Genomic DNA, 26,894 nt, shown 5'->3' on the forward strand with positions numbered 1-26,894 from the left:
CAATCCATTTGGTAGAACAGCGGTCCCTTGTGGCTGTTTGGCTAAACTGCAAGGCTAACTATCCACTATTTAGTTAGCTTACTTGTAGAGCTCGAGATTTAGCAATTCCCTAAACACGAGTGTGGTCTGAATATACTAAAAACGCAACGGATATGCTCACGTTGAATTAAAAAAACACACGCCTTTCAAAGAAACGTTGCTCCACATCACAGAGTACTCCAGAAAATTTGCATTTTGTACAGCCTGAACCGGTATGTATGTACAACTGTGTGCTAACGTTAGCTAAATTAGCAAGGTTAGCGGTTGCTAACGTCAGAGTGCTGCTGGCTGTATGGACGATATGTATATGTTTATTTATGATAGCGGTGGTGAGACACACTAAAATGCGATGTGCATTCGTGCTAAATGAATCTTAGACAATCGGTCGACGCTTGAAATAGCGTGGTAGGCAGTGGACATCCTGCTAACCCATGTTGGCATACCTGTTTGGCTAATCAGTACTGAGGTTAGCTGTGGGCATTGCTGTCAATTATCTATAGCTTCCCTGCTATGCAGCTAATCCTGTGCTAAGTGCAGAGCAAATCATGTACATCACAGCATATAAGTGATTAGCTACACGTTTTCTAATTATACCCTTCTTTACAGGAAGCCATGTCGGGAATTAAAAGGAAGATAGAGGGCAATGATCCCGACTATGAGGACGTTTCTCTGGTCCAAAACAGTAAGAGAAACAAGGCGGCTGAACATAGTGGTAAGTTCATGCTCTGAACCCTGAGCCAGTACACCTGCTTTGCTTGTTGTGGTCAAAATTAGCTATCAGCTTTGTCCTGGTCTTGGAGATAAGTTCATTCCCTATTCCCTATTTTATCCAGCTCGAGAAGCAACAGTTCAGAAGATTGAAACCATCATCAAGGAGCAATTTTCTTTGGAGATGAAGAACAAAGAGCATGAGATAGATGTGATAAGTCAGGTATCCGGTGATACTTTCTTTTAAATCTGTTTTACTCTACTTTACTTGCTACTGCATAAAAACTTAACATGGACAATAACTTACAGGTCTTCTTTACGTTTAAGTGTAATACACAGCATGCCGGCTAACTGTTCTTTGCTTTGCAGCGTCTTAATGAAGCCAGGAGGATGATGGACAAGCTCAGGGCATGCATAGTAGCTAATTACTATGCCAGTGCTGGACTGACAAAGCTCTCAGAGGTAAATTCCCATTCATTTGCACACAGAGTTGGATGATACAGCCTCAAAATTGTAGTGCAATAGTAGTAGTACACGGTAAGTCAAATGTAGGCACACAAGTAGCCTAGGTATTGTTTCCCCTGGGAAGTAAAAATATAAAATAACACTTTAACTGAACAATTGTTACACTTAACTATGTAAATCTGAAAAATCTTTTCCACCTAAGATGTTGTTTCTTAGGTAGAGCTTTCTCCCCCCCCTGTTTGCTCTTCCTGTCATCTGGAGTGCACCTCCTGTGTGAATCAGTGATGCTTGGTGGAGTCTTTTGTTGACATTTAGGTTGCACATCACCAGCTCTTAGTATCGCCTCCTGTGTAGCCTGGTTGTACTTTATGGTGTTTATTTGCCTCAAGTGGTGAAACACATTTGTGGCTTCCATCTTCAGCTGGAACAGTTTCCTTGCATATTTTGCAAAATATTGTCTTTTTGTTCAAGGTTGTTGAAGTAGCTCCATTTTTAGGTACTAAATTGGCTCCTGAACATATCCCGACTGGTCTCATTGTTACATGCACTATGGATTATAAACACAGGGCATAAAACTTTATAGTGGTGTTATTGCAGACGGTAATAGCCAGCTGTCTGCTACTCTATGTGGTGGTACAATATAGAAACATTGACCTAAATTTTCTTCTATGTCCCATAGCATACCTCCAAGAGCGACCCTGCTGTGCTGAACCATCCAGCCATCCGACGCTTCCTGGAGTCTCCTTCCCGTTCTTCTTCCCCTCTCAACCAGGGCTCTGAGACTCCATCGTTGGTTCAATCAGAGTCCGAGTCTCTCTCACAGCAAGGAGATGGTGCTGAGAGGAATGGAGAAGGATCTTGGAGAGAGGACAGCAGCAGGCAGGAGCGCAGACCCGGACGCAACACAGGCAAAGTAAGTTCACCTGGCAGAAATTGTGGAGTTCTTGACTGTTTGATGATCGGTTAATAAAAGCATTGCCGTTGTTGTTGCCGTAGGACACATTCGGTGTACCATCGTCTGCAGGCGCAGAGCAGAGAGTGACCTACCACTCTACTGGGGACGATGCATCTAGACTTTATGTGAAGAAGACAATCGTAGTAGGAAATGTATCCAAGTACGTAACCAAATTAAAAAATGTCTGTCATTTCTTTGGTGACTAATTACATTGTAACACACTTTTCAGATTAGAACTCAGAATTGAAAAGAAAGTGTTGTTGAAATAGATACTCTTCACGTGGGAAGCCTGGTGTTTTGTCTTAGAATTTCAGAAACACACAATTTTGAGAATAAATGAAATGTAAAAATTTTTAATAAGAAAGTCACTTAAGCTTCGGGCAGGTATTATAGAAAAGGCTGCCTACCTGCATTCAGTGTTGTCTATTTTTTTTATTTTTAATCAGTCTTGGAGGAAAACACAAACTGCGATGGACTTGCTTATAAACTACTGCATGTCTCTTATTTTGAAAGTTCAGTTATCATTCATATATCACTCAGTTATACCACAAATCGGCCATCTTGAACCGCAGCTGGTTTAGGGTTCATGTGCAGGATCAGAAATTAAGTAGAAAGAGAGCTGATTTTATTCATTATTGGCTAAACATTAGAAGAACTGTGGCAGTCGGGGTTGGTTTTTCTTATTTTATTTAGTCAGCTGAATTTTTCTCATGCATGATTGTGCACTGAAGAGATGAGCCACAAATCAGTTTTCCTGCAAGTGTGGTCTTGAAGAAGATTGAGAATACATTTTACCTAATTTATTTTGCCCCTGGGTGGACAGTTTTCCGTTCCTCAAGACTGCACAGGTAAAATTACACTCAGTTAATAATACGTTGGGATCCCACCTGCCATGATACTCATGAGCATGTTGACCCCAGACCCCATATAAATAGATACTCACTTTTTAATTGTACATTACGTAACGTTTTAGCTCTTATGGGTCAGACCACACCTGCTGTTGAACTTGGCCTTCATTTTCATGTTAGCCACACACCTGTAGAGTTTCGTGACTGCATTTTGTATAGTAATGAGGCTTTTATTTTGACAAATGGGTGCCTACCATTCGTCAAAGGTGAGGTTTTTTTGTTCCAGCATGACAGACAGACTCGAGCGGAAAAGGGTGCCAGCGATACTCATCATCAATGAAGCGCATATTAAGTTTAGAAAACTTTGAGATATTTTTTTAGCACACTTAATATTTTAGTACAGGTTTATTAATCAGAAAGGATTTGATCAGATGAGATTTTAAGTTCCTCCAGGCTTCCAACCGGTGTTTGATTTAAGACGGAAACTTTATGACAGAAAATTATTAAAGCGGTGTTGAAATTAGTCATGTAGCACCTCCTTGTCTGTCTCCTCTTTCCAAATACTTTGTAAAGATTTAAAGAAAAAAACACCCCTTCATTTTCAGTCTCACTTTACCTTCCTGCTCTTCATCTTGGGTGGTGTTTAACTCTTCTGTAAACCATCTATGCATTACCTCAATCCAATGTTTTCACTACCTCTGAGATTTTTCTTCTTTGTTTATTATTCTCAGGTACATTCCACCTGATAAGCGGGAAGAGAATGACCAGTCTACTCATAAGTGGATGGTGTACGTCAGAGGCTCAAGGAGAGAACCTAGCATCGACCACTTTGTCAAGAAAGTTTGGTTTTTCCTGCATCCCAGCTACAAACCCAACGACCTCGTGGAAGTCAGGTTTGTGCCAGTTTTAATGAAATGTGTTTTCAAATGTTTTTTAAGCAGTCATGCAGTTTCATGTACTAATGTTGCAGAATAAAAGAAGTTAGAAAGAATTTAATTAAAGAGAAGAAGGAAGACAAAAAGAAAGATTTGTTCTTGCAGTGTTTCGTAGCTCTTAGATAAAATATTTACTTCTAACTTTGTCGTGATAAATAAGTCCTTTGATCCACCTTTTTCCAAGCATCACTTGCCAAAACTGCAAGAATTATACAAACAATATTACATAATAATTCTCAGCTCGGTGAAAATCCTTTAGATCAACTTTTAGCAAACACTGCCCCCTCGTGTAGGTTTGATGATGCAGCGCATTCAACCCCTATCAGTCTCATCGCTTTGTAGAAAATCAATATTTGTCTTACCAAGCAGTAATCACTTCAGCAAAATCTTACAGCTTTTAAGAAAATTAAAAGATGACAAATTTGTTATGCAGATTGTACACACATCATTAGGCAACGTCATTTGCTGCACAGCGAGTCAGCCAGAACTCAACGTCAACAAGACTAATAGCAGGCACACCTAAGTGGTCCAGACTTGCCTTAGCCTAAAGCAGTTAGGTGTATAGATGAGCATCACACACTTAATTTAGCAATCATTCACAAGCAACAGAGGTTAGGTAGCCTTGAAATATGCACTTCAAATGTCTAATTGTTGGCATTACTCTCTAAAAATGGCTCAGGATTTAAGGTTGCCTGCAGCTTCTGAATAAATGATCTCTCTCATCAGTCAGCAGTCCTTATCCTCAGCTGTAGCTTCCCAGCTGTTTGAACTGACAAAGTGCTCACGTTGCTGTTGCAGCAGCTCACAAGCTCCCCCCACGTAACTCAAACCTTCACTCCCAGTGAGCCCTACGCTGATGCTCTCTGCTGACTCCCAGCACAGCCTGACTGTAGATGAAGGGATGAAGTGAAGTGGAAAAAAACACCTGCTTCACTTATAGGTTGCGCTTGAATACACACATGATACGCAGGCACATGCACATGCCCTTGCAGTCAGATCAATGTCTGTTATGTTGGGATGAGAATGTCAAGCTTCAAAGGAGGAGAACATGTTTTCAAGTCATTGATTTTTAGGAGATTCTTAACTCGGTCCAGGCTAGAAAACAGATTGGTTTTTAAATAAAGGCATAGTGATTCATCTTTACTATATATTTTTTTCATCCTGACTTATATTTGAATTTTAACAGTGTTGCATAAGGCAGTTCAAATGTGTCTGTTCTCAGTGAGCCTCCCTTTCATTTAACACGCCGCGGTTGGGGTGAGTTTCCTGTGAGGATCCAGATCCATTTTAAAGACCCTCGCAACAAACGTATTGACATCATCCACCAGCTAAAGGTCAGAATACTTTACAGACCACATCATCATTCACTTTACTTTTCTCGTTAGATGAGGACTCTTTGTCTTTCCTTGTGCCAATTTTCAGAGCCTATTGTAGACAAGCCAGTGGGTCTGACTTCTACTGCTGAATTTCACATGTGTGTAAAGTGTACAGGATTTAGGCAGGAAACTTAAAAGGATTACATACATTCACGTCAGTATTTTATTTTTTGACAAATACACAATATTTGCAGATTTTGCCTCTGGACACCACCACAGTGTATTTAAATTCAGTCAGTGTGTGATTGAAGTGCAGACTATCAGCTTTAACTCAAGGGGATTTCCAAAGATATTGCATTAGCAGTTTAGGAAATAGTCATTTTTGTCCACAGTCCCTCAAAAAGAGGAAGACTCTGAAAGAACTGGACAACTGACTGACAAGCAGCAGAAAGCAACAATAAAACAAACCAATCAGAAAGATGGCAAAAATTCCCAAATCTATAATTTAAAGGTGGTGAACTGATTTGCATGTTGACATCATTGTTACATGATAACAATATAACATAAGAAAGTAAAACTCTTGAGGAGGTAGGTGTATCATTTTCAGCATCTAAAATCAAGACATGCATGTAGGGTTTACAACAAGCTGAAAACCAGTTGTTATACTCAGGAAAAAGAAGTGCAGAGTAGACTCCGCTAGAAAAAAATTAAAAGAGCCTGCACTGTTCTGTAAACAGTTCTGTGGATGAAATGAAAAATATGGAGAAGGAGAGCAACAACTCATGATCTGAAGCATACCAAATTACCTGCTGATAGAAGTAACAGGATGCATTCTGTGTGCAGGGCTGTGCTCTCTGCTCACATTCAGACAAATACTGCAGAACTCACCAGACAGCATTTTGCAGAGTAAATAGATAATGACCCAAAAGAGCAAGCAGCGCAAGTTTCTCAAGGCAAAGAAAACGTATTACTTTTAATGGCCAAGTTGGTCACTTGATCTCAACCCAACGATGCTTAATTTACAGTTATTAAATACAAAACTGAAGGCAGAGAGACCAACAAACAAGCAGCAGCTGAAGGCCTTGGACTTCCTAAACAGTTCAATCAAGTCTTTTGATAAATCCCTTGAATACATCAATTAAAACGTTAACTGGGTCAACGGGTTTTATTTGCTGAGCTTCTACCAGTTTTATTAAATATTTTTTCATTTTAATAGCTGAGTGCTTCAGCAAGTTTTCTCCTGTTATGGCTTGCTTTTTTTGCCCCACTGAAAAGCACCTGTCTAGTATCTTTTTTTCAGTCTGCATTACAATCACGTTCGCCTTTTTAAACTAAAGAACTTTCATTGCTTTTAGAAATGCATAGTGATATAGTCCAGTTTGATTTCAGAGTAATTAGATGTTGACATTTCTTAAACAAATAAGTAATCATAGTATATTGCACTAAAATGTGTTTATACAGTTCAGTAACTCTGCTGCATAACTTTGCTGTCTATATCCTTTCTTCTGTTTTCCTACAGCTTGACCGAACATACACTGGACTGCAGACGCTCGGGGTAGAAACAGTGAGTTAGAAATGTTCACTTTGTTTCTTGCTATGACTTTTTTTCCCTTCAGAGCTTCACTCTGACGTTGATTTATATTTGTTCCAGGTGGTTGATGTGGAGCTTCACAGGGATTCTCTTGGGGAAGACTACATCCCTCAGCCTTCTTCCTCCAAGGTGACTCACAGAGCAGCCAGCCCCACTTTGACTGCCTCTCTGGCCCAGGCTTATGGACGCTGTAGTTCTCCTGTGTCACATGACTCCAGTGTAGACAAAGGTACACCAGCAGATTATTTTTGCACATTTAAAATAATAGGGATCATGTACCTGAGGGTGTGTATATACTGGATTGCTTAACAGAAAAGTAGGATTGTTTATTTTCTCTCCATAAAACTAAACCAGAATAAACCAGTTTTCAGTGGTTTCTTGGCCTTACAATCATTTTATGTCAGCTTATTATCAAAACCAGATGATGTTCAATAAAAATTGTTCTTCCATCTGCAGTTTTCATAAAGACAGAGTCGGGGAGGCCTGCAGGTGTTCATAGCGCAGGCCTTGCTGCTGGTGAACACACTCCAACACGGCCCAAGGCCGGTGACAGAGTCACTCTGGGTTCCCATGGCAACTCTGCCTTCCAGCCTATCACAGCAAGCTGCAAGATTGTTCCCCAAGGACAACCACCCAGTCCTGCTGAGTCTCCTGGGAAATCATTCCAACCAATCACAATGAGCTGTAAAATAGTTTCAGGTACGTGTCTCCACCCACTGTCCTTGTAAAATTGTCATATTGTTTCTAAAGAATCCAATTCATCATAAATAAGATGGTCTAAGTTTACACAATAAAGATGCCCTGTGATTATAACTTCTTTATTTCAGGTTTTGTTGAGGTGAAATTTGTAAATCACTAAGAAGTGTTGACAGCAAACACCTCACTGACATTGAAGTTTGATGACATTATTTTTCCATTTGCTTGTAATTTCAACATATTGTTTCCCAGCACTGACACTGATTCTCAGCTTAGTGAAGTTGGTATGAATACATTCATTGTTAGGAAGATGCAGTACTGCTCAGTAGGGGTTGACAAAAGCTTCTTTTGTGTTCCCACAGGCGCATATTTCTTGCATTAGCCAAACAAAGTACATAAAAATAGAAAAACGCCATTATGTTTTAATTCAGATTTGGAAAACTGCTGATTATAGTTTCGAATGTCTGTAAAGGCAACTGTAAACAAAACACAGAGAATGGAAACAGTGGCAAAAAGGTCATGTGACATGAATTTTATCTTTCGATAACATATTTCAGAGCCCCTTTTAAAAATGAGAAAAAATAAGTTTCATAAAAAATTAAGTCCAAGAGAATTACTCATACAATAACTGCCCTACTTCCTCCCCCACAGGGTCACCCATCTCCACACCCAGCCACTCCCCGCTGCCCCGCACACCCACGACCTCCACCCCTGTCCATTGCAAGCAGAGCTCATCCTCTGTGCTCAACAATCCTTATATCATTGTTGACAAACCGGGCCAGGTTATCGGCATGGCTTCCTCATCCGCTGCCTCCACAGGTACACTTCTCCTACTCAGTGTTAAAGTGCTGCTTGAAATCGGAAGTGGACCTGGAGCAAAATTGAGAAGCGGTGTCTGAGCCGCCCACATGGGATATAAAAATGGCTGTGAAAAATCCACTTTATAGCAGGACAGACGATGAACAGTGCCCTTCAGACTTCTCTGTTCTCTTTGTTTCTCTCTTTGCACTTTTTTCCCTCTTTAATCCCTTTAAAGTCTACTTTCTAACATTATGTATTCCCTCTTTGCTGTTTTCTTTCTCCCTACCTGCACTCCTAAATTATGACGTGTGGTGAGCCAGCAGGATGGTTGCTAAAGGAGAGGTTACCATGGTAACTGAGTCAATGTGTTTCATGGCCAGATTAGGGGGCTATTCGAGAAGACCCTGCACTCCAAACAGTTTTTTCCTCTCTATGTGATGTGTGTGTGTAAGTCCCCATAAAAAGATGAGTTTTATTGCCATCTGAGCATTTTGCGCATCATCAAGCAATCATCTTGCATGATGATAGTCATTGTGTTTACTTCCTCTCAGCACCAGCATCAGGTCATATTCCACTTAGGAGCTCTTTCCTGTAGATTGCTGTCTCACACCCACTCAGCCACTCCTACACTTCCTTCACAAATGCACTGCTCACCCAGATTCGGCAACAAGGTTAGAGTGTTCTTAAATTATGTTTTATCAAAGTGGATGAGATAGATGTGGGTGTTTTGGCTGATTCACCAGTCCTGCAGTAAAACAGATTTTAATGCAGTGAGTAAGGAACAAAACTCTGGTGGGGCTCAGCTCTGCGAGTCAGTCAACCCTGAGAGGAAACAGTCACCTGGCACCACAGTGGCCTCGATATCTCTCGAAAAGCTGACAGGAAGGGTGGTGAATCCTCACCCTCATCTGTGCTGTGACTTATTGTGTTTGTATGTTTGTTAATTATTCCACAGGAAGCCCATCCACTAAACAGTCTGCCACTCAGGGCACTCGCTCCCCAGCACCTAAAGTTCACACTGGCACCTTCCTGTCCTCAGGGATGAAGGTGAGTTGGTAGAGCCTTACTGGGTTACAACCTTAAACGTGACAAACATTATCCATTTTTACTGCCCTGTCCTCTAACTATGAAGACAGTCCTTGTATTATTTGTGTTTAAAGCAACATTAACAAAGCAGTGTGATATTAATAGTAAGCCAGGGTGCTATCTTCAGCAGCTGTGAGTGCCTTGGCAGCTATTTAAATAGGACATAGTTCTGAGGATGGGGGAGGGGGAGCTTTGCAGAGAGAATTGCACAGTTCTTTTTCACGCAAAATGTGTCATTAGCTTGCTTTAATGTCATCCTACTCGCACATGCTAATGATCCCTTTATTGTCCACAATGAGCGAAATATGATCTGGCCTAAAATTCCTGTTTTATCACATTGGAGCTCTGATTGGTTCAGATTCTTTAGTTTTCTCTGTTGTAAACTACAGACATCTGCTCTCACACTGAAAGGCACCCCAGATGAGGACATATGGGGAATATCAAAACATGGACCCGATGAATAAATGATGATGCTGATTTTACGAAATCTGTTTTAAGTAACATCTTTTCTTGCAGCACTGCAGCCTGCTGAAAAAAGAATAATCAGATCTTTCTTTACAGTCAGAGTGCATCGTATTAATCATTTATGTGATGTTTTCTTTTAACCAGACAATGTAATTGGTAACTGATATATAGCAGCTGCATTATGAACCCGCTGTGGTTTCAAAGCAGTGCGGAGTTGTGTTTCGAGTCCCTCTCTCCATGTTTCCCGTGCAGGTTATTATCAAGCAAGAGCCAGGGGAAGTTTCAACACAGCAACAGCCGATGGTTTCCACAGTAACCAGTCAGCAACAGCAAGCTAGCGCTACAGCAGGACACCAGTTTGTCGCAGTGAAGGGGGGTCACATGATCTCCATGTCGGCCCAGAAACAGACTGGTGGAGGGACAGGGGCCACTAGTAGCAAGGTCAGTTGTCACCCAGACAAACCTGCACAGACGCAAACCTGCAATGATAAGTACGTATGTGTGTGGCCACAGTCATTAAAAAAAAATAGTTTCTTCTCTTTCTTCTAGATGTTGGGTATTCCTGTTAGCTCAGGGCTTCAGTCTTCAGTCAAACAGGTTGCTATCAGCAGTGGACAAATTCTGGTTGCCAAGGGCAACCCTTCTGTCTCCAAGGTGATGAGTGGAAAGCAGGTTTTGGCTCAGGGAGTTGCTAAAGCCATCGTCAGTGGAGCCAGTGGCATTTCTGGACACCAGGGTACCAAGGCGGCTGGTGGTTCAGGTGGCAAGAGTGGAGGTCAGAGATTAAATACACTCGCACACACACATAAAAGAACAGTTTCATTTTATAGCAGCCCAAGTTGTTGTTACAATTTCAAATCCCATCCTGGCTGTTAGTAGAATTACATGATCTTTGATCCCCAATTTAAAACCACAGTATGAAATACCCCCCGAATGACAGAATGGTTGCCCCATGCACTCAAACACAACATTACATTACATCGTAACCTAGTTGATTTCTGTATAACAGTGCCTGCTGTATCAAAAACGAATGATGCTACAATAGTGAAAAGTATTGTCATGTTTTCACTGTGACAAGTTTGGTATTAAAGGATACTGGTGACATGCCAACTCCATCCATTCATCCATTTTCTTAACTGCTTATTCAGTTCAGGGTCACTGGGGTGCTGCAGCCTTTCTCAGCTGTCATAGGGAGAAAGGGAGTTATTCAAGTTGGACAGGTCGGCAGTCTGTCACAGGGATAACACAGAGACACAGACAAGCATTCACACTCTGTTCTGCTCTGGGTTTAACTTTGACTCTGAGGTGGGGGAACACTTCAATGGGGTCATCAATGTTTGTTTGTTTTTTGTTTAGTTTTTTTTGGTTGTGTGTTTTTTCTTTTTCCTTTTTTTTAATAGTTGAATTACATTTAGAAACAATGTGTCTCTACCCTATATTAATATCATCTTCTTTATTTAAAATGTTTGCAGTTTTAGAGCTGAGTGAGTGATCATTATTATTTCTTTTATTCTGTGTTTGTTCCTAGTGATGGCTACACTTCAGCTGCCAGCCAACAACTTAGCCAATCTGGCCAATTTGCCACCAGGTACCAAACTCTACCTGACCACCAACAGCAAGAACCCCTCGGGGAAAGGAAAGCTGCTCCTCATCCCACAGGGAGCAATCCTCCGGGCCTCCAGTGGAAGTGAGACATGTTGCGTCCTATATTATTAAATATATATAATAATAATAGTAAATAATATTTTTATACAGCCACTGTTTAAAAAACCCATATCAGTTTCCATTGACATGGTATTGCTCCTTTTGTGTCAGTGTTTTAGTCACATGCTTTTCTCAATCCTATTCATGTTTATTAAGACCAAGCAAAGGGTTTGTTTGTTTAAACTGCTTGTAGTCAATCTTTGTTGGATGTGTCACCATGTTTTAATAGAACTCTGTGACAGTGTATCTTTGTAGCAGCAAAATGGAAAATGCAGGTTAGCGTTGTCATGTTTTATATTGCAAGGACCTGCAAGATTATAGTGTATTTCATGAATTAATGTAGAATAATTATTCTAAGTTTAATATCCCAAAGTATAGCTTTACCACTTAAATATGGTTTCCAGGACAGTCTCTGTGGATTACAGTATGTGGGTATTTAATATGCAAGAAAACCTGCAACATGTGAAGCTGCACAACATTTTCTAGCAGGTGTATAATGTCATAAATTACTAGGTGTTAGAAATAGGCATTTGCCTGGAGCGGGTAGCTTACTCAACAGTGTTGATAGAAACTGAAAACAATGCTTGATTTTGTTGGCAGCTCAGTATTTGGGGTCAGCATCCCAGGCAAAAACCTTTCACTGCGACATTTTCATCCATGCCTCCAAGTTGTAGACATCTGTATTAAAAAATATTTTGGCTTCCAGCTCGTCATAAAGTTTGGAAAAAGAAATCCACTTCTGAAGTGACTCTACAACTTGAGGCATGTTAGTGCCAGTTACAGATATTGGCTGCTGCTGGACAGTGAGTCAGTTACAGTCATCTGTTTTTCTGCTTAAAGACATTTGGATTTTCACAGCAGTAAGCCAACATTGCACTGCCCTGCTCTGCTTCACAATCGTGCCTTTGCCCTTCTTTGAAATGGCAGCACTGATACTCTGGATTTTTCATATGAAATGAGACTGATCTATGTGGATTTCTGTAATTTAGGTCAGCAGTCCCAGAACAGCTCATCAGCGGTCTCTGGGGGCTCTCACAACTCCTCCTCCTCTTCCTCTTCAAGCAATCTACCTTCCAACCTCTCCTACACATCTTATATCCTTAAACAGACCCCACAGGTGGGTAGACCCACTTTTTCCTTTACTAACGACAAATGCAGTCACACACTGGCACAACATAATTTGTGGCTCTGTATGTATCTCATCTTTGCTTATTAGAGTGTTCATATTTGACTGACCTGTTCTTAATTAGAGTGCGTGTGTGTGTGCGTGCGTGTGTGTGTGTGCGTGCGTGTGTGCGTGTGTGTGTGTGTGTGTGTGTGTGTGCACGCGCAGAGGTTTCAAATTTCCACATAGACACTGGGTCCTGCTTTCCTAATAATGATCATTCTTCAAGAGCCATCTTTTTTTTCTGTAAAATTTCATGTCAGTCTCTCTTATGAGCCAAAGAGCCGGCGCACTCCCACATTCTAATTAGGACCTAGAGGATCAATTGACCTAGAGGGCTAATTGAATTTTCCGTAGCTATTATGTTATAAAAAATTAAAATGTAATGGAAGCATTGTACTGCTTAAAATAGTCATACTGTGCACATCATGTAACCTTGTACTGTATGTAATTTAAAGTCTAATATTGGTGATATATTAAGCCTGGCTGATCCTGTGTGGGTTTACTAGGCTGACCTGAAACCAGTTTTTATGGCCTTTGAATACAATAAGTCTGTAAGATTTTAGACAAAGACAAATTTTGTTTTTAGTAGTTACACCACTGTAGTGACTGATTTTGTGTGCCTGTTTGTATCCAGTAACTGAACACTTTGTTGGTTGAAATAGGTGACTGGCCTGTTTACTGAAGAATATCCCTGGTCTTTGCCTCGAGAAATTCTTGAGTTGCTTTTGCATTATGTTTTGCCGTATATGCATGAACTGTCAAAGAATTACAGCCGTTCACCACTAAAAAGGTGCTCAAAAGTAACTGGACTGACAGAATCAGCATCACGTTTACTGCAAAGTTTGTACACAAACAAGGAATTTCTCTTGGTGTCATGGTTCAAATACAGAGGTACAGAGAGAGAGGCTAACAGATAGTTTTATGGCCAGATGATGCCTAGTTAATGTCCTTAGTTATTTCATGATGAATTAAACATATAAAATTTGTGGAGTTGAGTCCAGGCAATGAAATTGTATTGGACTGTGTCAGAAAACACCTGAAAGAGCCCGCCTACTTCTGGGGGGAAAACTTGAGACCAATGTGAACCAGACTCATGGGTAGTAAGTCAAAAAATATAGGAATTTGCAAAACAGATGGCCGGTGCTCCACAGAGAAAATGGATAATGACCTAAAGAATACTGCAAAAGCAACCTAAGAGTATCTCAAGGCAACGAAGAATAAATATTTATTATTTATAGAACAAGCTTTTCAGTTATTTAATTTAAAACTAAAGGTAAAAAGATGGCTGCAGTAAATGTCCAGGTGTTCTAGACTTCTGACTGCAAAAAATGTCATCCAGTCATTGAAAACAAGCGTTACACTGGAACATATTTTAATTTTCAGCATTTGAATGTGGTGCACTTTGTATAAAAATGCCTGTAAATCCTAAACAGTTAAAGCGGGACTTTTAAGCTCCTTGAATTAAAGCTGATAATCTGTACAGTCACACACTGATTTAAAATCCACAGTGCTGGCGTACAGAGGCAAAATTAAACAAAAATCATTGTCCAAAAACTCTTGGACCTGACTGTGTGTCATTAGAGCTGCACTTTAGTCATTCTTGTTCTGTTTTCTCAGGGTACGTTTCTGGTCGGTCAGCCCGCACAAGGTTCGGGGAAGCAGGGGAGTTCCGGTTCGGCAGGTCATGCTGCATCATCTCCTGCAACTGCTAGCCAGCAGGCTATTAGAGTGACAGCCGGACAGAAGGCAGCCATCTTGGCTCAGGTCAGTGTGGAGAGTTTACTGTAAGCTGTTCAGTGTGTAACACAAATGCTGCTGTAGTTACTACTGCTTCTGTGTTTCTTAGTTGTTTCTTTGACAGTCTGATTTCGACACAGGCTTGTCTTTTGGGTCTTCCAGTTCTGTGATAGTAGGACTCGTGTGGGGTTTGCCAGCTCTTTTGTTCCTGCTCTGCAGTCATTTTCCTCTTTAATATTCTTAATGAAATATTCATTCTTCTTCTCTTCTTTATTTTTACGCATTGCTGTATGTTACTTCACTGATTGCCTCCCTCATTTGACCACTAAATTATGACCGTCCTGCCAAATCTCAGATTTTGTGGTGGAAATGCTTTTGTATTTTCTTTGACAATGAAATATCTTCAGAGGTCTTTTCTTTTTCATTTGGAAGTATATGGATTAGTGTTGTGCTGGGAATATAATTTCATAACACAGTTCACGATCTGTCATCCACACACTGAAAGTTGTATTTTGCACATTGTTAGAGGGGCATGCTCATTTCACGATAGTGTATTAGAGAAGTATAATTGTTACTAGAAATGTCACTGCATACTCAGCGTTTAAACAATGCTGCCCTTGCAACAGAAATATGGCCCACTCAGCTAAATTTCTTTTTCAGTTTTATAAATGTACAACACCATGTAATTGTAGTTATCAAGCAAGGTGTTATCCAGCAGGACTGCAGTAGTTCTATAAAATAGACGGTTATATGAAGCCTGTGTCAGAATAAACTGGCATAACAGGACTCGGCCAGAGGATAACCACATCTTTGTACAGGATAAGAAGGCTGTTGTTGCTAGCTCTGCTAACATTAGCCACACTCCACAAACGAATTTGACCACCTAAGTAACGTTATACAGGCTGCAAGCTATGTGCGGATCATGTCTCTCCACGTATTACTTCAGCATTACATTAGTCTAATTTGTGCTAGACTCAGTTTAAGTCGTTGCATCGCCTTAATTCTCCAAAGTAAAACTTTCTAAACTGTCTAAAGATGTAAAACCAACGTGTGATAGATGCACACTGGCCCCGGGCTCATGGCACATTCTTACTGGCAATAAAATTTGCAGTTTTATTGGAGTTTAATCTTTAAAACACTGTCAGACAATTTTTGAAATGACCATTCAACCAGATCTATTTGTTACCATATTTAGTCTTGTGTGAGAGCGTTAGGCTCAAAATAACAACTTATGTAACATTGTTGTCAGCTGTACTATTTACTATTTTTTTATTGTTTGGACTAGAGTTAAACTATTTTATCCACGTGCCAGTTTGTTTTAATGTGACGTCTTTTTTAAAATCTGTGTCTGTGTTGGCTGTGTTTTGAAAATTGATATTTATTTAAATTATATTTTATATTTTTGAAAATTAATTAAATGAAAATGTTATCAAGCTTTTTACAATTTTCTTAAATACCAACAGGGACCATCTGTACAGATCGTGTCGCCCTCTTTAATCAATGTAAATTAATCACCAATGACATATGTGGTTATTATCCTAGGCTGATTTTAAGGTGCTTAAGAGAAAACATAATTTGTGCTTGACACAGACTTTTTTCTGTTTAAGGTATTGCGCCATCTTAATTTTAATTTTAAGTTAAAGTTTATATAACATCTCCAGACATGGATCCAACACAGATCCAACAAGAAACAGTATAAACGGTGGATGTAGCTACCAAGTGGTCATCCTCTGGTTTTTGAAGTTTTGTTTGGAAGAAACAAGATCAGCATTTTCACTTGGTTTCATCTTGGTTTAAAAAAAAAAAAAGTGATGAGGAGGGGCAGGTCCAATTGATGTCATAAGCCAATGAACATACCTAAAGAAATAATGCTCTTTTTCAAAACATAGTTTGATCAAGACTTTTTTTATTCATTGTAAACTGTAACTGAGTCCATAAACTCATCAAGAAAGTGGTTAGAGGTCAAGACAGAAGGCTTTCCCATAGACTTCTGTAGCTCCAGAGGTGTTTCTGCAACCACAGCTATCACCATCTGGTGGCTTTTAGATACACTGCAGGTTGAATGTACTTCCTCACTGGCTTAATTTTTCCAACTGCGAAGCCACGTCCATGTTTTATGCTGTTCATGGTTATTAGATCTGGTATTACATCTTAACTCTGAAACACAGATTGGAAAACAAAAAAATATTATTCAAAGATGGCACTCAAACACTACATATGAGTGTAGTTAGTTTTCCATTGGTTCCACTCACAATTTAAATGAGCTGCAACAGTGAAAGACCTGTCCAGGGTGCTGCTGGTGCAAGCACCTGATTCTCCCATGTGCTGCTGAGCTGGAGGTGGACAAGTCCCCTCATGCATTTTAATCAGTCTCACTTTATATAACATTATCATAGCAGTTTCATTTCTTAGTGTTTACCCAAGTGAAAACTGACTTCAGAGTTTTAGTCAGACTGGTGTAGTGTTAGTTATTTTACAGGGTTTTTTTCTGATTTAAAAAATGGCTTCCATTTTCATTTTCATATGAAATGGTCTATAAATACAATAATTACATTGTTGTATTACATTGGTGTGCTGCTCCTGAACAGTGCAAAACTCAATAATATCATTGGTAACAAATGTAAAAGTGATTCCTTACTATTTACTGGCAACATGGCTACTGTGGAAATAAAGAAAAAAGTCTATGTGTGTATGTTTGTCAGAGTTTAAATCTTTTTTCTTTTGATAGATTGTGAGTTTTCACCTCATGCCTCCTTGACAACTTCAGCATGCTGCACGTGGGCTGCTGCTGCTGATGTTCTAAGTGGGTAATTGCTCGTCCTCTAATTGACAGGTGGTGGGCAGCTCCCAGGGTGCACAGGTGAAGTTGCCTGACGGCTCAGTTAAAACAGTAACGGCAGCGGGAGCAGGCCACTTGTCCAAGCCGGGCACCACCACATTAAGGATGACAGGTGGAGTCATCACCGCTGCTAGCTCCACGCCTGGCTCTGTCAGCAGTGCGAGCCAACAACAGGCGAGTTTCACAGCTTTTATTTACATCCCTTTTATTCTGCATGGCAGATGTCCCTATGTAAGAGTCACATTAAACCAAAGAGCTGTAAGCATTTCTTTTATGGTTGCAAGCTAGTTATGCTGTTTTTAATTACGCTGGATTTCATACCCACGTACAGATGAGGACACAATTATTAGCCTCCCTTTGAAAATGTATTTATTTTTCTAACACAGCTGGAAGGAATTTTTAACATCCTAGTTTTATTTTTTGGATGCTTACATTATTTTATTTTGTGCACAGAAAGAAAATTATTTCACCGAAAATTAAAAATTACCAGGGTCAAAATTCTCAGCCACACTGATGCTAATGGTCAGTTGTGACTGGATAACAGCCTGCAGTCACTTGTTTTAGCTTTGAAATTCAAACTCAAGTCCTCCTGAGCAATCCCAGCCCATTCCTCTTTGATGAATCTCTCAAGATCCTCCAGATTTGGTGGTCTGCTTGGTCTTCAGTTAGCCCCACGCATTGGAGTGGGCAGGCGAGCGGTGGCATGAACAACCATCTCTGTGAACACGATAATTTGAGAATGAGGGAACATAGGATTTTCAAATTAATACCATTGATCCATCTGCTAAAAGTCTGACGAGTTTGAAAAATGTTGATCTTGACTTCAAGGTTTCTGAAAATCTTGTAAACACAGTAATTCGAGGCAGGTGACAGCTAAGATTTTCAAACTTATACCAGCAATAGTTCTTATCTGCTGGGAGACTGAGGTTTAGCACTGGTGGCTTCTAGTATTTTTCTTGGTCTGCAAACTCGCAGTCCATTCCTGTGCAGGGTTCTGATGATTGTCCCACAATTCACGACTTGGCGAAGTCATTCACTAGTGTCCTGGCAGCTCTCACTAGTGTCCTACCTCTGCCAGGCTTGTTCTGTACTGTGAGGCTCTCTGAATTTACTGATGATACTTCTCCATCTCTTGCCTTGTGAGCACCAGTAATTCTTTTTTGCAAGTCTAAACTGATTTCTTTTGGGGTTTTTTGTTGTATTTTGGCATGATGCTTTCTCAGGTGAAGCTCAAACTCTTGCTTAAGTTTTTATATTGTGTGTAAACTGGAAGAAAGTCCTCATTTTTAACTTGCTTTTACAAGCTTTGAGCATTAAAGCACATCATTGCACATTTGTGGTTTGTGCTTTGGCTCAATTTAAAAGATCAGTTTTTGGGGGGTGTTAATATTGATCCTGGTATTTCTGCTATTCAGAGCAAATAGAAATAATTGATGCGTTCTAAAGGAAACCTTGCTATGTCCAAAAAGCATTTAGGAAAATTTAATTCCCCTATGGAATTAAAATCCATGGAGGAATTAAAATTTTTCAATTCAATAGGGGAGCTAAAGCTTTTATGCTCATCTTTAAATCTGGTATTATAGATACTAGAAGCACCCTGATTTTGCAAGAAATAACACATTTTTGTATAAGTGGAATTGGAAAAAAAGGCAGTAGAGATACACAGAAAACAAATGATCCAGCCTGAGTGCAGTGGCTCGCATGTGTAGGCACGCTGCTGTGTATATTCATAAGCATCGGTCTGAGTTAGGATGATTACATCTTTAGAGTCAGTAGCTAGGCATCATAAAACAGAGAAATTGCAACAAACAAGCCAAAGAGGCGGAACTTCTCTTTCTGAGGACTCTCTGTGAGGAAAAATGGACTCTTTTGTTTCTGAGATTCCATAAAACCAGTGACCTGATCAGCACAGCTCATTCTGAGAGCTGCGTGGCACTAGAAAACAAACATCAGCAGAAAAAAGAATACACCAACTCTCCTCCAGGCACAGCCACAGCAATCTTCTCTCACATATACACTACAGTGTTTTTGCAAATGGACTTGGACTGTGATATTTTTCATATTTATGAACACGTTCGCTGTCGTGCAGCTCCAGATAAGGTGAAATGCTGCTGTATATGTTTTTATACCTCACTTTATTAGCTATTTTGAAAGAAGGGATTTGTAAATAAGTGTGTTGTTTAATGAAACCATGGTCTGCCATCCATTGTGAAAACAGCTTGGACACTTGAGCTTTTGCTCACTTTGGTTAGCTCATTATCAGAAACGTTAAAGGACATAAAAGAGTCTGTGTTTGCTTATTTCCTGCGTGACACGTGTGTTTCCGTGTGTCCATGCAGGCCCTCGATGGTGGGAAGTCTGCTTCTCAGCATCACTCACTCCTGATGGCAGCCAACCAAGCAGCAGTAATCAACGCAGCAAAGAACACCAGCGCCGCTGGTGGGGGCAGCAGCTTGTCGAAGGCAGCAGTGGCCTCCTTGGTGAAGGGTGCTGGAAACCCTGCTGCGATCGCAAAGACTGCTGGAGGTTCAGCTGGTGCTGTAGTAACAGGTGCAAAGGGGATCACCAATATGCCTGTCATCAGCATGTCCAAAGGTGTGAGTACTGTTGTGGGTGTGCCCAAAATCAGCAGCAGCGGCGCATCCCTGGTTTCTGCAACTTCGTTAGTCAGTGGAGTGGCAGCCGCCGGAGGAAAAACTGGTGCTGCTCTCTCGGGTAGGCAGAAATAAGCCTGTTTCTGCATTAACTGTCAGGTTAAATGTTAATGCATTACTCGAATAAACAGAGCACCTATGTTTTTGTTTTGTAAAGGTATGCTGAAGATCCATTCTGGAGGTTCCAGCTCCCAGCAGACTGTCTTAACCATTCCTGCCAACCAGCTCAAGCAGCTGGGAGTTGGAAGTGGGTCCGGCGGACTGCAGACCATCTTCATGCCTGTGGGGAAAGGTGAAATAAACCCTCAACAAAACAGTGAATTCTAGATTAATAAACTGGGTCCTCCATGATAACACAAGATACTGCACAAACAAAGGTTGCTTTGTTGGAGTCTCACTTATTTTTAATAAGTTTCTGAGGGTAAATCTTAAAATATACAAAAAATATGCAAAATATGTTTTTCCTCATATGATTTACAGTGTGAGAACAGTTACTTTACGCTCTAAACTGAGTTTATGTTCCTTCGTTTAAAGATGGCAGAATGATTTATTTACAACACGCAGGAAAACAGATTTTCATTATTTCACAGTTTTCCTAAGTGCAGCTTCTGGAAGACCTGTCATCCTACCCTCTCATTTTTTCATCCACTCGTTAAGCCCGTGTACCTAATGGCCCACAATCCATTCCTGTGTGTTTTACTCTGTTTGTAGTCGTGTCAAAGGGCCCAGTCTCCAGTACTCCTTCCTCCTCCTCCTCCTCTTCCACCACCCCTGGAGCACCTGGAGCTGGAGCCTCCCCAAGTCCTGCCAGCCAGGCCTCCCCCTCCCTTGCCCTGCCTCTGGTACAAGGTGAGGGGTCCATCCTCACTCCACCCGCTCTCCTCTTCTTTTCCACTGTACTCCCAAACTCCTCTTTCTTTGCGTATAAAATTATTTATTTTGCTTAGAAGCACATTAGGCTGTAACTAGTAAACTCAGATCCCATCCCTGTAGTCTCATCTCATCATTTTCTTTTATCTCCCAATTTAAAATATATAGTATGCATACTAATAAAGCAGCCGTCTCTAACACTTGCTTTCTTCCACAGTGAAGACGGAGCCAGGTGCTGGCACAGCTGTCACAGCTGGTCCATCACCCCCGGTGACTACTCCTGCCCCCGCTTCTTCTGTCCACGTTGCCTCTGCAGCTACCACAGTCAAACAGGAACAAGGGGCAGAAAACTCATCGCACGACCTCATCAAGTAAGGGCAGGGACCTGTTACAATCACATACAGTGAGTGTATACATGAAAGCTTCTTGGCATCTGACAGCTGTGATTGTCTTCTCCTCAGCACTGAGCATATAGAAACCATGATGCAGCTGCTGACAGCTGTGGTGAAGAAATTCCCTCTAATTGTGCCAGATAAGAGTAAGTGAGCTCGCCTTTCATTTGATGTATGTAAAGGAAAAGTTTACATCAAAAAAGGAAAAGCTGTCTAAAAATTTGACACACTGGTGTATTTCTGTTTCTTTCTATAGCCGAAGACTCACATCCGTTTTGTGCCTCGTCGTCAGAACAGTATTATTCCTGGAATATTGGCAAGCGCAGAGCATCAGAGGTGACCTTTTGTTTTGTGTTTGCTTTTGATGATAAAAATTTAAATTCACAGAAGTGCAGTATCTGGGCTTTCAATCAGAAAGCCTCATTAGAGTCAAAGTGCTGATGAACCAGCAGAGATGTACATGTTTTGTTTTTGGAGCTGTGCAGGCTTGGAGTATATTCAGGTTTTTTCTTGAAATTATGCAAATGTGTTAAAGTTTTTCTCTCTCTCTCTTTTTTTTAAGCTTTCAAGCTGTCTTTCAAATAAAGAACGCAGGCTTTTTTCTTTTCTCTGTATGGATTTCCTCAGATGAAAGTTTTATTTAATCCCATCTGGGGTGACAGCACTCACTTACTAGCGTTTGCTCTCCAGGTTCCAGCTTGAGGGCGTCTGTGAGTGATAATTTGCAGTGTCTGCAGTTTTGGTGCCTGTGTAATCTCTCTTCATGCAGCATCCCGACTCAGAGAGTTTTCTGCTTGCCTCATGTCTTTCTGTTAGGTCACATATATATCGCTGCCTCTTGTCTCCTGTCATATCTTCATCAGTAGCTCATACAGGCCAACCCATATTGTAGCAGTCTGTTCTCTTTTTCTATTGCTATAAAAAAGGATCCCAGACAAGCCAAGGCATAGTTATTTATATCTACAGGTCACTAATTTACACAGAGGACAGGGGACTCATCACACATCATTACACATTATGAGGACAGGGAACGATTAAGTGGTGTCTACGGGCTGGAGAAAAACTGATTCTGCACAGCAAATCTGTGTGTTTGCTAATGAAATGAAAATCCTATATGCACATCATCCCACCTCAGCAACAATCTGGTAACACTTCAAGGGACTTCCAGGCCCAGCATGACTAACCATCTGGCAAAATGAAAGGAACGAGAGCCATAACTTTAATTTCAGTGTTCATCAGGACGGGAGGAAAACGAACTGCATCTACACACGTTACTCAAGATTCGTCCACTATATTGGTTGTGATCTAATCACCTGTTGCTAGGAAAATATGTATTCATAGGTAGCAGATTGCCACAGTTGCCTGTAGTTTTTACCCCATCACCCTTAAACGGTTGATGGGTATTGCCGTCACCCTGCCAGCCAGTCAGGCAACATGGACGCTTACGTTGTGAATGCAATAACTCGAGAACAGAGCGATGTTGAAGTTTCAAATTGATACCATTGATGTCTCTACTAAAAATCCCTGGCAAGTTTGAGTCTCAGTAACATCTACGTCAAGGTAGATGTTCTATTCAACAATATGTTGGCAACCAAAGCAATCACAAGGAGGTTTTTAACCAGCTGGTTGGGAATATACCTTTTCATCCTAGCAACAGGTGGTTGCCAGGGGTCTGTAGACCTGCCTGATCGGGGTTTTAGCAGTCACTTTCCCTGCAAATGGAGCGTTGACTCGTGCCTTATTCACTTGATCCTACAGTGTCACATGCCCAGAATGGCAGCCAAGTTAATGCCACTTGCGTTCACATGTGGGAAAGACCTCAATAGAATAAAATAATAACATCAGATTTCAAAAGACGCTCAGAAAGTCATTTCTTTGCCCAGTTTAAGGATTAATAAGCTTCCCCGTGTTAGACTTCCCGCTAGCCTGCTGCTTCATTAAGGCGTCAGAACAGTGAGCTGGCACGATCAATGTCTATTACTCATCCCACCGGAGCATCGAGCAAAAAGCATGCTAATTGCATTTGTTCACACTGCTTTATAAGCGTTTTTTGGATGCAGTAGGCTGAAAGGAACCAAAAGGACACTTGCCTGTATGTTTATTAGGATAAGGAATATAAAGTATATGTGTGCCATCACACAGTCAAAACTCTTAGTAACCCCAGCTGTGTGTGCGCAGCAACATGACCTGTTTGTGGCTGTACAGCTTGTGATTGATTGATTTCTATTCTCTCTCATCATCTCTCTGGTTTTGGCCTGTGTGCAGCTTCAGCGAGCCGTAGCGGTGAAGCGGGTCGTCCAGGACGTGTTGGATCGCTCGCCCCGTCTCCAGGCCCTCACCCCGCCAAAGACCAGAGAGGTGGTTCAGTGGTGTCGACAGAGGGGTTACACGCCGCCTGACCCCGAACCCCCACAACCCAAGAACGATGACGAGTCCATCGAGGACATTCTCACTCAAATCGATAATGAGCCTGGTGAGTTTGTGCCTGTGTGTACTTGGTCTACATCTTCTACAGGAAGATCGTTTCACTCGGTCTTGTTAAAGCTCCAAGCGGATCAATATTTTCGCCTCAGTGTTGCATGTGTGGGTGTACTGTTTCTGCACCTACCAGTGGATCCAGTAATGCGTCTGCAGACCAGTTGTGTGCGAGGGCGGCCAGTGTTCAGCCTCAGTGCTTTTGTTCAGTTGCATTGTTTAATTTGCTGGGAACTCTTATTAATTCCATCTTTTTGTCTCTAAAGGATGGGTGATGAGGCCGTTTAGCTCACTGAGCCAAACAACATGATAATCGGTGTTTGTGTTCTACTTGTCTCTGTCTGTGCAAACGTCTTCATTTGTAATTGTTGCGTTGTTGAACTGCTAAAATGAGCAAAGATCTCACAAAAACCCTCCTTCACATGTCTAAGTTTTGCTTTACACCACACAGCCGCGTATCAAGAATCTGTAACCTGAGAGATGCACCGAAGCAGTCGCCGTTTCTGCTGATGCTGCGGCTTGTGAAATGATGTGTTAAATGAAGGGTACGTGTAAATGTTCCCGCAGAGTGCCCGTCGACCCTGAGTAGCAGCGAGGAGCTGGTGCTGCGTCTTGAGCAGATGCAAGCTCTGCTCAAGACTGAGCCAGAGGAGGCGGATGACGAAATAGTCGACATCATCACGGTGACTCCTCCCTGCCACAAGCTAAAGGTCAAAGAGGAGGAACAGGAGGCTGACCCGGAGCCCAAATTCTTCCTGGGCGCCAGCCTGTCCGATCAGTTTGTCAGTGAAGCAGCTCAGCAGGTTGGGACTCTCTCTGGGTTTGGTTTTGTTTTTTCCCCTAAGAAATGTGGAAAAAATGAAAAAATTCAATCAGTGATTTCTGATTCCTCTCCAGCTTTTAGCAGCTAACAGGAGGGCACACCACTTTCCCCCTTTTTTTATAAGATGAACACTGCCTCTTTCAGATCGGGGTAACCTTCCAGCCGGTGGAGGTGGAGAAGAATGTGTTCGCTCCAGTAATCGAAGCCATGATTCTAAAGGTTGTTCACTGTACACAAAACAGTAACTCATGAAAAATGTCAAGAAACACTTGACAAACAGTCTGAATATGAATCCTGAATGCTTGTTTCACTTAATCACATTGTGTGTGTGTGTGTGTGTGTGTGTGTGTGTGTGTGTGTGTGTGTGTGTGTGTGTGTGTGTGTTTGTGCCTGTACGCTGTAGGCTACAGAACAGTTTGCAAGTGACATCCTGAGAGAAGCGCTGGCTGGGGCCTACGCCAAATCCCCTCCAAACAGGTCAGCCTTTTTTCCTCTTTCCTCTCTAGCATGCGACCTGCCTTAAAGCTCCAGTTTTCACTTTATTTTTTATATTTGGGCCTTTTGCAGCCAACTGAGTTAAAATAAAAAACAAAGAGTGAAGTAAAAAAAACAAAACTTTTTTTTTCTTTTGATGTTTTCTAAACAAATGTTAATATAAAAGCCTGGTGGTAGCTTGTATCTTTTTTTTCACCCTTTATCACAAAAATAGCTAAAACTGTGTGTTAGATGGTGCTAGAGTGGATGGATGCTCTGTTTTTTCAGTAAAAAAACAAAACTGTGAGTCACCTTTTACCAGAGGGCGATACATTTTAAAATGAAAACATGTCTGCATGCTCACTAAACGCCACAAACCAAGGGCTGTCCCAAACTGAAAGATACCTCAGGGTGGTGTTTCTGTTCCTCTTGAAGCCATTTCTTGGTTGCATTTGTGTTTGCAGGGCACCAAGAGAGATCACAGCCATGAACATCCACCAGGCTGTCAGCAGCATCCCCACCTGCGACTTCCTCACTAATACACACATGGGTTACCTGGCTAAGGACAACTGAGGCCTCCTCTACTTGACATCGACTGGTTGCTGACAATGAGACAAATCGACCGTGTTCGTGATCACACTCGGTCCCGTTGGCTCAGGTTGCACAGCAGTAATAATGTACTGTATTCATTAAGTTGACCATTGAAGGGCTCAGTTTGCTGCTCGAGCAGCTGCATAGCAGCAAAGTAACAAATGTTTCTAATACTCTGTAACATCTTAGTGCCGGTGCATTGAAGCTTCGTGGGGCTCGTGTTATTGGATTTAGAGAAGCGATTGTGCTCTTGCTTACCTCAAGAAAAGATTATTTTAATGATGAAGTGTTTTCTGCCAGACAGCTAGCTAGTCACTGGGAAAATGAAGCCTGAGTGACTTGCAGGGTTAAATAATAAGATCAGACAGCTGTCCCATCTCCAGTGTACTGCATCTCGCCATCACAATCACTGAATTTTTGGAACTGGCTGAGTCTTTTAGCTCAGGTGAACCACAAATTTAGCTGTTCGGAAACACACTGAGTATTTTTCTATCATTTGGGCAGAGCATACACAGCAGTTCTGCTGAAAGTGGCATGGCAACCAGCATTCAGCTTTTGATGTGTTTCACGGTTACCTGGCAGAGGTAACGTCGAGCCTTGCAAGACAAACAAGCACGCAGGAAGTGTTTTCTAAGGCCCTTCAGATGGGCTAATAGATTCATCTTTTATAGTCTGAAATTAAAGGTGGATTATGCCACAGAGACACCGATGAACTAATATGATGCAGGAGACGGTGTAGTGTGAGAATCATTGTGATTTAGAGAAACTCGCTGTTAGTATTTATCTTCTGTTCATGAACCAGCCCTGGCAGCACGCTGAAGTGTTTTTAAGCATTGTGTGTAACAGCTGTGTTGTATCTTATCATGTAATGTATAGTGTATATGACCAGTATATGAAGTATGGTGTTTTCAGACACTGTTTATTTTTCTATCAAATCTCAGCACCTGCGATCAATTACACCCCGACAGTAGTGAGTGTGTGCGTTTGGATGTGTTTGCTGTAGTCCCCACAGAGGTCAGTGAAGTTGATGTGTGTGTCTGTGTGCGTGTTGTGCTGTTGTTTCTGTTTAATGTGCTGCTTTGTATTACGTTCATGTGTGAGAATGAGTGGATGTGTGTCGGGCTGAGTGACTCTGATGCCTGTTAAACCAAATCGTATTAGTGTAGAAGACACCTAAACATTGTATTTTCAATTTCAGTGCAAACCAAAAATATAATCAATATTCTTGTAATGAATTTTAAAAACAATTCTTGCAAACCTGG

General features: G+C 41.2%; 1 protein-coding gene across 2 annotated transcripts; it reads left to right on the forward strand.

Moving 5' to 3' along the window:
- yeats2 (YEATS domain containing 2) lies at positions 1 to 26,889 on the forward strand. 2 transcript variants are annotated; one of them, XM_082512770.1, is made up of 30 exons: positions 1 to 251; positions 646 to 751; positions 873 to 970; positions 1,117 to 1,209; positions 1,892 to 2,125; positions 2,209 to 2,327; positions 3,747 to 3,908; positions 5,173 to 5,284; positions 6,786 to 6,830; positions 6,918 to 7,086; positions 7,314 to 7,556; positions 8,205 to 8,372; positions 9,310 to 9,401; positions 10,158 to 10,346; positions 10,455 to 10,680; positions 11,434 to 11,592; positions 12,599 to 12,726; positions 14,395 to 14,541; positions 17,348 to 17,527; positions 19,693 to 20,068; positions 20,165 to 20,299; positions 20,719 to 20,856; positions 21,095 to 21,248; positions 21,339 to 21,415; positions 21,526 to 21,605; positions 23,535 to 23,742; positions 24,312 to 24,547; positions 24,712 to 24,786; positions 24,971 to 25,044; positions 25,506 to 26,889. In XM_082512770.1, the coding sequence occupies exons 2-30, from the start codon at positions 652 to 654 to the stop codon at positions 25,612 to 25,614; spliced, it is 4,326 nt and encodes a 1,441-aa protein (XP_082368896.1). In that variant the 5' UTR covers positions 1 to 251; positions 646 to 651; the 3' UTR covers positions 25,615 to 26,889. The 2 variants fall into 2 exon arrangements, with proteins under 2 accessions (XP_082368896.1, XP_082368897.1); XM_082512771.1 differs by lacking the exon at positions 1 to 251 and adding an exon at positions 340 to 505.
- Positions 26,890 to 26,894: the final 5 nt, after the last annotated feature.

This window comes from Aulonocara stuartgranti (assembly GCF_965226115.1).
Source record: "Aulonocara stuartgranti genome assembly, chromosome: 18".
Classification (NCBI taxonomy): Eukaryota; Metazoa; Chordata; class Actinopteri; order Cichliformes; family Cichlidae; genus Aulonocara; species Aulonocara stuartgranti.

Bases quoted from the DNA above. Each gene is read 5' to 3' on its own strand.
- yeats2 (XM_082512770.1), top strand. From the start codon at position 652: ATGTCGGGAATTAAAAGGAAGATAGAGGGCAATGATCCCGACTATGAG. The intron at 8,373-9,309 runs GTACACTTCTCC...ATTATTCCACAG, and splicing joins CTCATCCGCTGCCTCCACAG to GAAGCCCATCCACTAAACAG. The intron at 24,548-24,711 runs GTTGGGACTCTC...TGCCTCTTTCAG, and splicing joins TCAGTGAAGCAGCTCAGCAG to ATCGGGGTAACCTTCCAGCC.